We start from the raw sequence: 15882 nt of genomic DNA on the forward strand, positions 1-15882 counted from the left end.
AACAAAAAACCTGGATACACATTTTTTTAAAAAAACCTTATTATTTCTTCCTAAAGTTTTGTTTTAAACAATTAATCAATTGGTAATTGTGCATATTTCTTTCTAAAACATGTCTATAGGCAATACAAAGCAAGACAAGGTCAGACCAGTAGAGCAAAATAATAACAAAATATCAAATTATGCATTCAGATATATTATGATTCGTACAGTAAGTAAGTATAATAAAATTAAATCAACCGACGGCACAAAACACAATGTAAGTATATGTACAAATTCATAAAAATAATAGTAAGTAAGTATAAGTAGCCAGTTCGAAGTAGTTTGTATGATACACAGCATTTCAAGTGTTGGGTGGAGTAACCTCCGTCGCATGACACCCTAAGTCGATCATTAACATGTGCAGCTAACATGAAGCGAGAGAAGGAAGTACCTAATCAAAGTTGAAACTTTTAAGAAGAAAGTCATGAAATACCTACTTACGTATATCTATTTACTTATCAGATGTAATGGACAGAGATTACTTCCATATTATTGTGTTGTATTGTCATGCCAAGTCCAATACCGAGCGTGTCGCTGTCGCATAGCGTTACCTCTACATACATGGCAAACTAAAGTGCTAACTACGCAGACCGTACGATCAAACAAACAATCCATCTACACACGCACAAGTCCACACGAGTACTTACTCGTCCTCCCAGGGACATATGTCGTTCCGTTGCTTGTGCTCTGCGAGCTCGCTCTTATTATCACGCTTAACAATATCGGAATCAGAGACCGACGACAGTTCGTCTTTGTGAGCAATTTTTTTCGTCGCGTCCGACTCGGACGCCGCCCTGGAATCTCCCGAGACCCTTTGCACAGGCGCCGAAGGCACTTTGTCTACGTTGTCATCATCCACGCCGATGTCCTCGCCGACAGCGAGCGGCGCCACTGGCGGCCGGCCCGCGCCCGGGGGCGGCGGGACCGCGCTCACGGTCGGCGCCGACTGCGGGGTCGCACTCCCTGCCAGCGTCGGTGGCGGCGGACCTGAGCTCCCGGTCGAAACCGGCTGCGGGTTCGCGCTCCCTGTCGACGCTGGTGGCAACGGATCCGAGCTCCCGGTCGGCGCCGGCTGCGGAAGCGCGCTCTCAGTCGGACCCGTGCTCGTCGATGGCTGCTCCGGGCGGACCGGCGCCTGCGCCGCGCTCGCGGGCGGCAGCGCGCTGGCGACGCCAACCTTCTGCGGACTTCCCGCCACCGCGGCGACCCGAGCCGCATCTTCTCTCTCTCGACCGCTCCCTGGAAGATCGGCGATTTTGCTACTATCTTTACATGAGGCCGGACTGAGTTCTCTCGTCGTTGACGGTTCTCGGGATAGCGTCCCTCGGGCCGGCACGACCCCTTCGGTGGTCGTCCGATCGGTTTCTTTCGAGTCGGCTCGCCCGGCCGGCGGCGGCGTCCGCGGCGGTTCGCGTTCGCTCGGCGGCGTCGCCGCGACCGACTCCTCGCTACACACTCTCACATCTACTTTAGAAATGTCAGTTCTACTATCACAACTAGGAGACGACACGGTCCTGTCGAGCGACACAGCGCGCTCACTGAGCGGCTTCACCGGCTCGGTGGGCGTGGCGTCCGCCGACGCGAAAACCGACGACGGCTCGTCCGTATGCGCGAGCGAGCGGCGCTCGGGCGTCGCGGGCCCGCTCGGGGACTCATCGTCGGGCGCCGAGCTGACGCTGATGGTGGGCGTCGGGTGCGGCGGCGGCTGCGGCGCGGGCGCGGGCGGCGCGGGCTGCGTGCGCGGCGTGTGCTGCGTGTGCGGCGTATGCGGCGGGCTGGCCAGCGGCGCCAGGTGGCGTGGCTCCACAGCCGACAGGCGGCGCAGCGGCGGCGGCGCGCCACGCAGCCCGCCGTCCAGCGTGCTCTGCTGCGGGAGGCGCCGCGTGCGCTCGGCGCCGACTACACCGCTCACGTCCGACGACGAGCTGCCCGAGTCCGCGGCCGAGTCCTGCCGGCGTCGCGCGCCGTACACACCCTCGCGGGACGCACTCTCCCACGGCAGGGCGTCGTCTGCGCCGTCCTCCAGCGGGTCCCTGTTCGTACAAATATTATGTTTAAGATTTTGATTCTGATTCATTTACTTGACTTGATCAATATACGTGAGACGTACCGGAAGGGTATATCGCAGAGGTTAGACTGCGAGTGCGAGTGTGGCGGCGGCTCGGGCGCGCGCGGCGGCTGCGCGGCGCAGACGGCCAGCTCGTGCGCCGACCCCGACAGCGAGCGGTCGGAGCCGCGCCGCCGCGTCAGCGCCGCGCTCGCGCCTGCGCCCGCTGCGCTCGTAGCGCCCGGCTTCTTCTTCACTTGGCCACCGCCAAAGTTGAAGAATCTGGGTGGATAATAACATGATTAGATTAGATTAGATTCATTTATTTCACATTTAGTTATACAACACATTTTAGACACAATATAAAACGGAAACAACATAAATATGATCGTCGAAAATGTTAATAAAATATTGTCAACAAAGAAGATAATAAATTAAATGAAAATGTCAAAAGATAATAAATCAATTACAATGTCATGGCTAATAATAATTATAAATTAATTATGTATAAAATAAAATTACATTCAAGTAATTACAATAAAATACAATGTCAATTTTTAATAAAATGAGATTAGAACGACATAGTTATTTAAGTATACTGCCTATTATATGGTGAACTACAAATAACTCTCAGTTTTTTTAGCAGAAAAAACATTTATTTAAAAAAAATAGTCTGAAATTATTCGTTTTATTCCTTAGCTGTACGTATAACAAGTAAATTCTAAAAAAAATATCTTAAATGGGTCGGAACGAAGTAGAAGAAAAAAGAAGAAAAGAAAACCTAAGTGTACACAATGCATTGAAACAAAAAGAACCGAACTTACTTAGCCTTCTTCTGATGCACATTCTTGCCCTCTGTAAGCAACCGCTGGAAGTGGTCGGAGCGTATGAACCGCGGGTAGCAGTCCTTCTTGAGCAGTAGTCCATACACGTGGTCAGCGGCGTGGTCGAGCGCGTACCGCGACCCTGAGCGCAGACCCTCGGCCACCTTCTCTGCCGTCGCTCCGTCGATGTTGATCTCACACGGGGCGCCAGGTTTCAGAAACTCTCTGGGTAGGGGGAAACATAACATATAAATGCACTCTATGCAATGTCACTCTAGAAAACCTAAGGGGTAAAGCCACAAGTCGTTGAACTTTGCGTTGCGCTCCTGATGTTCGTCCTAAATAAGATGGATGCGAACTTCCTGCAGCTTGTTTTTCTAAGGAGTTTTGTAATTGGTTGAAACTTTTTGAAGTTAAGTAAGTACGTAGTTAGTAAAGTGTAAAAAGGGATCAGTGTGAAAGTTAAGTAAGTGAACACTTTTTTTTTTTTCTTTTTTACCTATCTATTCAACAAAGCGGTTAGCGGTCGGTTACTCCACCGACAAGAGCGTAGCTCTTAAATAGAGAGAGAGAGAGATTCAACAAAGAATATTCATTTCGACAAAACTCCTTATTTACCAAACTTAAAAGATTCAAAAGGTGCTGAAGCGTCCTTCGCACGCAGCAGCATACCCAGAAATAAAGTTAAGTTATAAAAACCAACTCACTCATAAATCTCTTCAAGCTTGGTGGGTATTTGCTTGGTGCTGCTCCTTCTCAGATCCATGACAGCCAGCCAGAAACGAATGTTCTCGTGCGAGTACTCCTTGCGGAGGAAGCTGGTGAACTCCTGCAGCCCAGTAGGATCTGACACCAACTCCTCGATGGATAGTGCCCAGCGCTGAACACGCTTCTCACTTGGCACTTCCACGCTGGAAAGGTGGAAATGAGTTAGATAGAGGGACACATCCAGGGTGTATTAAAGATTCATTGGTTCCTAGAATGATTGTGCCGATTTGATGATTCTGAATAGCGTTACTCAAAAGATCGAGTGTTAAAATTGAAAATAATTAAGGATGAATAAGAAACATTCCTGTCAAATATGTGGGTGCAATAGTATTCCGTGTTTCGGGTTACAAAACGCAAAGGTGAATAGTATAATATCCGACCAAAACCACAAAAAATATAATTTCCGGTGAAAAGAAAGAAGTGCTAAACACATGCTAAAAAGTTGGCTTCACATAGATGATATAGTTGACAATATTTCATATGACCCGCCTTGAGGAAAGTAAGTACATAATTTAATAAAGGTGTTATGTAAGTGATGGGAAACATCTACATGCTTTCTAACTAGAGTATGCACCGCAAAGCAAGTCTTTAATGGAACTAACAATCACTTCATATAAGTGGTACCCATGAAGAGTCTCTCAGAACATCGATGGTGAAGAGACGGCGATATGTTTACGGAACTTCTTTAATGGCGTATATTCCAGTTAAATCTTTGAGTCTATTAACATTTCGGAACGAAAAAACTTCTGCCCGTAAAGGAACAGCCTTTTCGAAACGGAAGCTCTTCAATAATTCCTGGAAGTAGAAACTTAGTCTGTCTTGAACAACAATAGCAGTTTCTTTGAAACGGAGCGTACAGAAGATCTACAATAAGGGATGAGGTGAGGAACTCACAGGGGACTGTTGATTTGCCAAAAGAGGGTGTCATCGCTGATCCAAGGGTTGGAGGGCTGCGGCGGGGTGAGCCAAGGATCGTAGGGAGCGAAGGTCTCCGAATAGGCCAAAAGGGCCTCTAGGGCAATTGAAGTCTTCACTCGCGTACGGTCCAGGCTCGCTTTTAGGTGTTCGATCTAGAAGAAAGAAAACGGAGTGTTCTAAGTTATATAGACTATGAGATCTAATAGAGAGCTACAGTTGTTATCTAAAGAGATTTGATTAGGTGCTAAGTAAGTAGGTACTTCTACATTTGATTGGGTCGCTAGTATCAACATTTGCAACAGCATAATGCGTCTTCAAGCATTTTTTTGCAGATCAAGTCCATTACGGCTTATTTTCAACTAGGTACCTACTTCTTCTGTATTATGATGGCTCTTATTATACTGATTCCTTAAAATATTTGTTTTATTACTATTAAATGCAGTTATTAGTTAGCATTCTCAAAAGGACAGAATTCAGCATCGTATTCTGCACAAGTCCTGTGCTATATAAGTTACTGGAGATGCCTATTCGATGTGATAAACTTGTCAAAGACCAATGTCTAATGACACTTATACCCTAGAAATCAAAAGTAAACGTGACAAATCCACAAAATCTAACCTCCCGCGTGAGCTGCTGCATGGTGCGCTTCTTGGGGCGAGGGTTGCGCGCGCGCACGGGTACGGGGCAGGGTTCCAACGCGCTTGGCACGCCAGGTGGCGGCCGCGCAACACGCCAATACGCGCGCTCCTGACTGTCGCTCACTATCTTGTCACCCTTCTTGCGCTCTTTTGCTAGTCGCACCTGAGGAATTAACTAGGTTTGTCACAATTGTTTATTGTGTATTTTGTGTATTTTAGATTGTGTATTTTAGAATAAGTATAAACAAAAATTAGCAATGATGACTTATTTAGCTGGTGTTGATATTTATCTGAACTGAGGACCACAACCTAATACACGACGAAAAAAAAAGATGTGGTGATGTGGCCGAAAATTTTAAGTCTTTGTTTCTGTAGAGAACTTAGTAGATCTTACCTAAAGGTCGGGAATGACAACGAGTTACAGCTCTTGGAATTCTTCTGAGTTCATGTTTTGTTCCTTTTGTAAATACCTTTTTTGTAGATGGATTTGATTTATTACAGCTTTTGCAAATCACTCTTTTTTGCTTTGAATAGTTTGAATGTATACTTCTAAACGTACTTAGTTGAAATTCATTAAATTGTCATCCATACCTGTTCCTCAGCCTGCATAGTGATGAAGTCCCACTTCCCGGCGAGGTTTTTCTTGAGGTTGGCGAGGGCCTCCTGTTCGTAGTCCTCCAGAGCATGTCTCTGCTTGTTCCGCAGCGTCCTCTTGACCAGGTAGATCGCATATTCCACGTTATCCGGGCCAAGGGACGGCGCGGAGGAACCACTGGCGCTCGTAACCCTGGGCGACTGCCACGGCCAGTAATATGGACTCTGTGGAGAGATATATGGGTTGAATATCTTGTAATGTGAACTGCGGTTTAAAATAAATTCCTCTTCATGTGTAATGGAATACATAATGTTACAGTTAAAACCCATTTTAATTAAAACGTATATTTTTAATGGTGTTGTGACGCTTGCCTCTCACTTTGAGGTCGCAGGTTCGGGCAGAATCCAGCACAGGTCTACACTAATGATTGTCGAATTTGTTTTTCAAATTCATGTTTAGATCATAAATGATTATCACGTGCTCAATGGTGAAGGAAAATATCATGAGGAAACCCACATTCCCGAGAAATGCATTTTGGGAGGTATGCGACCTAACCTGTATTGGGCTGGTTTTGCCTTGACGGGTGGAGGGTCAGACAGGCAGTCGCTTCTGTAAAAAACCGGAGCTGTCAAATCTTTAGGTTAGGTAAGCGAACCCTGTAAAAAACGGGATAATGCTAGGGAGATGATGATGATGTTTGTGTTATGATCTTAGAATGCACCAACACGCTCTTTTTACCGATATTGGGATAGCCCACAAATCATGATTATATAAGTACAGTATATAACATAACATAAACAGCCCCTATACGTCCGTCTACTGGGCATAGGCATCCCCTCAATCAACCGGAGGGTGTATGGAGCATACTCTAGCACGCTGCTCCACTGGGGGTACCAACGGCTTAACGTGCCCTTCGAAGCACGTATGATACAACGAGTAAATAAAAAGAAACACTTACTTGGAATCTATAGAGAGAAGAGTCATCTTTTAACACGAGGTTTTTCAAATCGTTTACAGGAAAGAAGTAACCATATTGGCAGAGTTGATTGGCTAAGTTTATTGCTTCCACTGAAAAAGACAGAAAAATACATTCACACACTTTAAAAAGACACGCACTACTAATCCAATAAGTTACTTAAATAATTTAAGCTTCTTTACGTTGTTCGTGATTCAGTACTATAAAGACTCTGGCACACCAATAGAAGAAGCAGTTTAGAAGCAGCGCGAGGGGAATTTCAATGCTGGTTCGCGTTACAATCGCGTTTACTTCTCATGGTGATATCTCCCACAACGTTGTGCTTTTCGTTTTTTTACACACTGATTCGATGTTTTTTGTTCATGTATAGCCCTGACTCAGGCTGATCAGCTCTGCCGCCGCGAAAGACCGCGCTCAAACAACCACCGCGCAGCGATTGCGCTACTGACTACTGTTTTTTTTGTGACGCACTTCATACAACATCTATTGTGCGTCTGCGTTGTTACTGATTTTGGTGTACCGAAGCCAGAAAGGATCCTCCCCAGAGTACTCTTTTGACGCGGCATATACCTAGTAGATTTTCCGCCAATGGCATTACTGGCATTGCCGGAACTCGTGGAGGGAGTGAGTTATCTATAGTTATAGACCTTCTTTCGTATTCTCAGTTATCAATAAGAACATGCAACACAGTCTCACGAATCGGTAATTAGTTCGGTAACTAATCGGTAAACCTATGGTAGCGGTTATTGTTAGGTTAGGTTATGCAATCCCGACTCGAGATCGCAAATTCGAGATCCCGCGGGATTGGAAATATCATTCCCGCGAAATCCCGAAATTTTCGTGAACTCGTCTAGTTCATAAAAAAATATAATGATAGGATGGCTGGTAACGATGAAAACTGTTTGTTTGTGATAGCGAGGTTAATTAACCTTTATTCTTCAATATTACTAACTAAATTGGGCAGAAGGCAAGAGGGAAACCACTGCTCTAATTTCCCCTAAAAAAAGTAGCATGGAGAAAAAAATGATGATGTCTAACTAAATCATTATGTTTTCTTTGGAAATCATAATCAAAATAAATAGTTTAACTCAAGGAGATTCGCCGTCCGTCAATTTCGAATAGGATCTCGTCATATTTTCCTTCGGAAATGATCCCAAAAAAATATACGAAATATCGCGAGCTCGGGATCCCGATTGCATTCCCTAATTACGTTGTTACCGGTGCATTTGGGTTACCCGGATCAGAATAGAAGAAACGTTAGAAGGTAATTTAAGCCATTGGGCAATTATTGGGAGATTTTAGCCATTGGGCAATTTTTGCGAGCAGTAACAGTAACATGAAGGTCCTTGAGCCCTGATCCTGCTGCTGTGGACTGATGAGATAGAAGTACCACTCACCGTTGCTAGTTTCGTCGAGATTGAATCGATCCATCAGCCATTCGACAAGATCGTAACCTGAAACGTTAAATGTATTATTGAACAGATGGACAACAGTAAAGTTCTATTTCGGTAACAGACAGTCACTCCTTCATAATAGTGTAGGGAAGGATAGTGGACCCCAGCACTGATTCCTCAGGCGACGAAACTTTGCAGTATAATAAGGTATTGTGAAATAAACGTATGTACTTTATTTAAATATATAAAAAAAATATATCTAATAGGAAGTTAAGTATTTTCACCTAAATTCATAAATATATCTTTCTTCGGAACAATGCTCAGTCAAAATTTTCTTTGCAAGGAGTATCCATGTTAAGTATGAAAATAATACGCGAAATATCCAAAAATGTTGTATTTTTGTTTATACAAGTTTCACCTAATACTACATATATAACCTCGAAAAATTTCAGCGAATGAGGATTTAATTTTGGAGTCGTCATCCAAAAAAATGCTTCATTGCCTACAGTATAATGAGTTTTACCTCCTTCTGCATACCCGCGGTGAACGGCCGCGTGGTAAATATTGTGTATGAGTGTGTGTATTGATTTTACAATCATAGTCGGGGCTACTAGTTTTGATGCTACATAAGTACAGTACGACCACTGTTATTTCGCTTCTGCGAAATCCTTAGGGCTGTAATTTGCCCGTGAAGTTATAATTTCGTATTTATGTCCGTTCGAACATAATGGAGCTAGAAAGTAAGATTAGCTGCATAGTGATAGGTTTGATTTACGTATAAATGTGGGTAATTTATTTTACGTGTACCACGGAATTCTAACTGCTTTGGTCCTGACATAAGTGTCTTTTTCGCTTTCTCACTTTCATTAAAGTCTTAACCGATCCGTAACCGAGCCGTGGTAGTTCAGTTGGGCGAACGCTTGCCTCTCACTTTGAGGTCGCAGGTTCGAATCCAGCACAGGCCTTAATCAATGATTGTCAAATTTGTTTACGAATTCATGTTTGGATCATAAATGATTATCACGTGATCAGCGGTGAAGGAAAACATCATGAGCAAAACCCACATTCCCGAGAAATGCGTTTTCGAAGGTATGTGACGTATCCTGTATAGGGCTGGTTTTCCCTTCGCAGGTTGGAAGGTCAGACAGGCTGTCGCTTCTGTAAAAAACCTGACCTGTCAAATTAAGGTTAGGTAAGAACCCTGTGAGAAATGGAATAATGTTAGGGGGATGATGATGGTTCCTTTTAAGACGTAGGGATTGTATGAAATTCAACCTCTAAGGGGTGAAAGGGGTAATATAGTTTTAATAGTAGGGTTTGACCCGAACTAGTCTACTACTAGTCTGTATATAAAATAAAAGATGCCGAGTAATATCTTACCCATGAAAGCAGAAGGGATAACGCTAAGGAAGAGTTTCTGACTTCTGACTGGCACACCTGTTTCCGGATCTTGCATTTCTTTTATCAGAGTTTCCATCTGGAAATAAAAAAACATAATTTGGTTAACAATATGCAAAAATAACCGGGCAAATTAATCTATAAAGCCCTATGCACATATAGGGAGGACGGAAATAGTTTCAGTTCGAATCTTAGGGGTATAATGGCCCCGATTCCTGCAGACACCGCCTAATTTTATTTTAAGTTATATCCGTCATTTTCATATCCGTCGAAAAGGAAAGGGACGGATGATTCACAGCTCTTAATTTTAGGAAGAATGAGTAAATTAATGAATAACCCGGGCGAATCAAAAGGTACGTCGCTGGTATGCAATCCGTTGGACGTGCTGTCTACTTAACTGTGTCGGGTTATTGACGGATGTAAAATTTTTAGACGGTTGGTTTAGATTTGTGCTTAAAATTGACGTGTGTTCCATAAATTTTATGCTTGTCGATTACCCGTCCCTTTTCTTTTCAGCGGATAAGAAAATGACAGATATAACTTAAAATAAAATTAGATGGTATTTACAGGAATTAGCACCAATGTCGCACTGTAATACTGCGCCGCTGCGGTGGCTCTGCCGTCAAGTGCGCGCAATACAATTTAAAACTGTTTGGTACAGTATTACAGTGCGACATTACGCCGCTGCTTTTTTCTGCCGCGCGGCGAAAACTCGTAGTGCGCGCCTGGCCTTACAGGGTGTTAGTGACACCGTATCGGACACTGAGAGCGATGATTCAGCTCCCGATTCTGAGTATATCAAGTGGAGTTTTCCGTCGGAAAATTAATGAAAATGTTAGTTTTTTTTTATTATTTTTAGTTCCATACTTTTGCGACGGATAACTCCACTTGATATCAGCTTACAATCAGGGTTTGAAGCATCCCTCAGAGTTTTCGTTACGATGTTACTAACACCCTGTATATTATGAACTTCTTCTTCAGGCCGGGAAGCCTTGAAAAATACGAAATACAGAAGTACATAACATTCATAACATTCTCGGAACCGTTATGTGTCGTGCTGCAAGTATCTTAGTAACATCTTTTATCCAAGCAACCATTATAAAATTTTCCCATTGAATCGTTACATTTTTACTGGATATCACCAGGTGGGGGACAAACAGTGTGGACCACTGTGAATAGAGGAAACAAAATACCTCAGAGGACATTCTTACGGCTTCTTTTTTTGAACCAGCGAGGAACTAAATGACCACCGATTCATTTAATTAACCGTGCCCGAGATCACTTAACCTTATTATACATAAACTCACGCCCGTAATCCCTAATAGGGTGAGCAGAGCCACAAATCAAAGGCAACTTGCAGCCACTGTTTATCTGGTTAACCTTATTATATTAATCAGATCCAATCAACACGCGCCACAAGCTAGCTTTCATCATCAGCTAACACCAATCTATAGCAGCATTATTCAACTAGCTCCATTATCAAGGTTTTTAACGGCCTCCGTAGTCCAGTGGTTTGAGTGTTCGGCTCACGATCCGGAGGTCCCGGGTTCAAATCCCGGTGGGTACATATCACAAAAATGACTTTATGGTCCCTTGTTTGGTTAGAACATTACAGACTAATCACCTGATTGTCCGAAAGTAAGATGATCCGTGCTTGGGAAAGCCGTTGGTCCCGGTTACTACTTACTGATGTAAGTAAGTAGTCGTTACACGAGCCATGTCCGGGGCCTTTGGCGGCTCAATAGTAACCCTGACACCAGAGTTGATGGGGTTGGTAATCCACCTCACAATCCACACGATAGAAGAAGAAGACCAAGGTTTCTAAACAAGAAACAAGATTAATCGTTCTCGATTAAAAGAAGTAGAACCCATGAGTCTCTTAAAGCCTTGTCGACCTATCAGGTCATGGATATCATCTTTGGATGGCTATTTATAAAACTGTGACGTCATGTGGCTGCGCCCGAGGTTGTGGCGTCGAGGGCTCTTCAGTCATCGAGGGTTGAACAAAGCATCAAGTGATGTTATATTGTTCAACGACTCAGCGGTTTTGTGAAACTGGAATCGACTTTATTATTTCGTGGGCTTGTATGCAACAAATGGATTACTTATACATTTTATAACGTGTAGTTTTTGTGTGTTGTGTGTGTATATTATAGGTTGTATTTCGGAAGACTCCATTGAAAAGATTGAGAATAATAGATACTTAATTGTAAGTTTAATGTTGTCTCATTGAATTTGGCCAGAACAGACAAGGTCGAATTTTCTTTGCAATAAAACTTTCTTATTCTATATCATGGTTGTAAATTTTCATTGATTTGTTTTTTTTTTGTGCAATAAAGCACTTATATTATTTTATTTTCTTTACAGTCGAATGCTACATTATTTTCATATATATTTTTTACTGAGAACCCTAAACATCTCAACAGAAGCGTCTCTCAAAGTCGCGTCTTATCAGATCGTGGATATCTAGATTAGATGAGCCGACGTTACTCCATCATGGCCGCTCGAGGCTGCAGTCGAGGACTCTCAGCCAATAGGGGGCTGAACAAAGACGTTGCTGGTTTAATATTGTTCAACGACTCAGCGATTCCACGGGCTGTGACATTGACTCGAAATTTCACGCGTATCGATTAATTTTATATGCCTTTTCTAAATTTTTCATAAACACCAAAACCACTATGTATATTATCAACTGGGGTCAGAGGTACATCCTCAGCATGATGAACCAAGTACGACGCCACCGAGCCATATCTTCGTTTATCATGGTCATGGCAACTTTAGATTTAATACTATAGGGCTCAACCTAGCCAAATGTATTCACGCGAAGCTATCTACACCCTTTCCTAGAGTTGTACACTTAAACATCGACAACAAACCGATCTGAACAAAGCAAAGTTATGACCGGTAACAGTCGAATAACAAGGCAGAATTGGCGCAGGTTGGCGTGCCAGTCCAGCGTCAATTAGCGTCCAATCAGTTGGCAAATTGTTTGATGTGGTGTGTATTGTGTAGAGTGGCTCGCTTGTCCCTGGAGACTGGCGAAGATATGACGTCACCGGCAGCATCGATCGGCGCCGCCCGAGGGTCGCATCTCGACGCCCCTCCCCCCGGCCCGGACCCGAACACCCGCTCGATTCATTACACCTAAAGATTGTTTGTTTTGAACGTCTTCACCTTTATTGAATCTCAAATCTGTGTGGCACATCCTTTACGGTTCAGTAATCGAATTATATTTTCAATTTTTTGAGCTCTTAACGTAGCTATCATCGTACAATTCACCATTTGAGTTAATATCAGATGTGTCTAGAGAATGCTTATTGACTTACAGGTCAGTTCACCCCGGTTGGGATACGGACGCGATTATAATGTACGTATGTTGCTGTGGGACACATAGAGCTCCCACGCGTCGGAATAGTAAACCTAAAGCTCTAAGTTATGTCCTAATTGCTTTATAATAGATACTACTTTAGACGTCAGACGTTCGATATCGCCCGACAATGCCTGTAAACAACACGTAGTATAAAAAGCTGAGCCAGTTTTGAGGCAGAATGACTGAATGCATTAGGGTTAGGGCGAGTGGGCGGCGACGGCCCTTTTTTGCTGACTCGTTCAATTAATAAATACTTCAAAGGATCGAAAAACCAAAACTTCGCTCGGAAAACGCGGGTTGGCGGGTGAAAGTTGAAACCTTGTTGAAATATTTTTTTAAACGGGAATATTGTTATTTCATTGGCTCGCGATTTTAAATTCCGAACGTCGCTGTCAGTTCGAAATGTTCGAATATTGCGTAACAGGTTTGAATGCAAAATTATTTGGGCTTGGTATTTTTAAAATTCTTGTTATTCATTTCTGTTTTGTGTTGTCCGGTATATAGCCTATACATATTATGTCCCACTTCCAGAGTATAGGCCTCCAGTCATTCAACCACCCTGCTCTACTGCGGGTTGATGGAGTATATAATGTAAATACTTAAAACAACTATTACAAATAAAAACGTCCCTTTACCACGAGGAATATCTTTAATATCAGAGAAGCCATCGATAGCAACACTATTATCGTGTAGTGTAGGGGGCGCCACTCTTTGTTTCTCCACCCCCTGGCGCGGAGCCAAAAGCCTCACTTTCTTACACCAGCCCCGTGTAATTTATCACATGGAACATTCTCTATTAAGGCGGTAACACATCGTAGGTTGCGGCGACGCGTCGTATCTATCAGCGACGTCTTTTTGTGACTTAAATTATACCTTTGAGATTTAGGTATCTTGGATCAGTATGGTATACGAATAGGAAGCCAGAGCTTCATGCTAAACCACAGCATTGTTTGAGAATATTATAACGGGAAGAAGGATCCCGAAGTAGACCGATAACGATAAGCTTCTTCTTCTATCGTGTGGGTTGTGAGGTAGTTTACCAACCCCATCAACCCTGGTGTCAGGGTTACTATTGAGCCGCCAAAAGCCCCTGGCATGGCTCACGTAACGACTACTAACTTACATCAGTAAGTAGTAACCGGGACCAACGGCTTAACGTGCCTTCCGATACATGGATCATCTTAATTTTTAATTTTTGGACAATCAGGTGATCATCCTGTAATGTCCTAACCAATCTAGGGATCACAAAGTGATTTTCGTGATATGTCCCCACCGGGATTCGAACCCGGGATTTCCGGATCGTGAGCCCAACGCTCAACCACTGGACCACGGAGGCCATAGCTTCATGCTAAAGCACAGCATTGTTTGAGAATATTATAACGGGAAGAAGGATCCCGAAGTAGATCAATAATGATAAGCTGAAAGGTGATAAAAAATACCTCGCCGGCGGGGTCCTAAATAGAAATGATTATATTACTAGTAACTGTGGTTCTCCGGCTTGCCCCTGGACGGGGAGCGCCAGGTCAAATACCAGCACCGAACTTGCACCAGGTCAATGAGTTATTTATTTATCTTAAGTACAGTTTTCAGTAACACAGTTGGCTTGACCATTAGGTATAGACGGCGATACGGCTCACCACCTATCACGTTGGTCTAACAGAAAGCTTCGGTGAGGTGTGGGTACTTAGTTCATCTTGCGATGGATGTACCTCTGACTACCCCAGTTGGAATATAGTCGTGAGCTTATCAATCCATCAATCAATATTTTTTTATTGCATAAAAATATAAAGTCAGGGCGTGCACAGACGAATAAAATAAGCACACTAGGCAGCCTAATTATTACACAGCAATTTTGTGCCAGGCAACCCTAGAGTGAAAGAAGTTCTAGTTAGGTATGTTATAGATATTATGCGGTGTACCTAACTTTAAAGCTTGGTACATACTGATCAGAGTAAGCGAGACAAGCGCGTACTCTCCGTTCGTTTACTGTCTCATACGAAATAAATCTTCACACAAAGTTCAGCTTTCCCAGCTCTGTTAAAGGACGTAATATACGATTCCGACGACCCGATTACTCTGGCCATAGAGGCGACCAATCACCTCGCTACACCAAACACTTCAGAACCCCGATACCGACCCCACCGGCGTGGTCGGACGATTTCCCTCATTCAGCGCTTATCGCTACCCACTAGAGTCGATTAATTCTTTCAAATATTCTTCCTCTCAGAGGACGCCCTGAGCCGAGTTTCGCGCTCAACTGGGCACTCTCAGGCCTGTTGTCTTAAATTTTGTACCGGGTGAGAGCTCAGCGCTCCCCATTTGTCCGTCCAAGTAGTTAATGCCATCTGCGGCAAATCTTCAATAAGTTACGTTAAAAAAAACCGGCTCTGTTAGTAGCAGGCGTAATGGATGTGTCACGTCCTTAAGAAGCAGTTTTCCCCAGCTTTATGCTTAATGTGGAATTTGTAATGAGACGGGAGTGGGGTCGTTGGGTTTATTGGATGATCCGCGGAGCTATGCGGCGCGTGTCCGGTCGTCAGGGGTGACGAAGTTGAGTAATTATTCTTTATTATAACAAAACTACCAACCCGCATTGGAGCAGCGTGGTGGAGTATGCTCCATACCCCCTCCGGTTGATTGAGGGGAAGCCTGTGCCCAGCAGCGGGACGTGTATAGGCTGTTTATGTTGTATAAGAAAACTATCGGCCTACGTAGTCCAGTGGTAGAGCGTTGGGCTCACGATTCGGAGGTCCCGGGTTCGAATCATGGTGGGAAAGTACCACAAAAATCACTTTGTGATACCTAGTTTGGTTAGGATATTACAGGCTGATCACCTCATACGTCTGAAAGTAAGATGATCCGTGCTTCGGAAGGCACGTTAAGCCGTTGGTCCCGGTTACTACTTACTGATGTAA

General features: G+C 43.8%; 1 protein-coding gene across 2 annotated transcripts in view; it reads right to left on the minus strand.

Moving 5' to 3' along the window:
* LOC126367750 (uncharacterized) overlaps window positions 1-15882 on the minus strand; it is a 39939-nt gene that overhangs the window by 2559 nt on the left and 21498 nt on the right. For both annotated transcript variants that reach the window (XM_050011465.1, XM_050011466.1), the window contains 10 exons: window positions 9580-9676; window positions 8203-8259; window positions 6788-6897; window positions 5826-6053; window positions 5215-5397; window positions 4573-4748; window positions 3618-3821; window positions 2911-3135; window positions 2150-2368; window positions 687-2072 (listed from right to left, as the gene is read on the minus strand). In XM_050011465.1, the coding sequence (XP_049867422.1) occupies window positions 687-2072; window positions 2150-2368; window positions 2911-3135; window positions 3618-3821; window positions 4573-4748; window positions 5215-5397; window positions 5826-6053; window positions 6788-6897; window positions 8203-8259; window positions 9580-9676 (2885 nt within the window). The remainder of the gene's footprint in view (window positions 1-686; window positions 2073-2149; window positions 2369-2910; window positions 3136-3617; window positions 3822-4572; window positions 4749-5214; window positions 5398-5825; window positions 6054-6787; window positions 6898-8202; window positions 8260-9579; window positions 9677-15882) is intronic.

This window comes from Pectinophora gossypiella, chromosome 6 (genome assembly GCF_024362695.1).
Source record: "Pectinophora gossypiella chromosome 6, ilPecGoss1.1, whole genome shotgun sequence".
Lineage (NCBI taxonomy): Eukaryota > Metazoa > Arthropoda > Insecta > Lepidoptera > Gelechiidae > Pectinophora > Pectinophora gossypiella.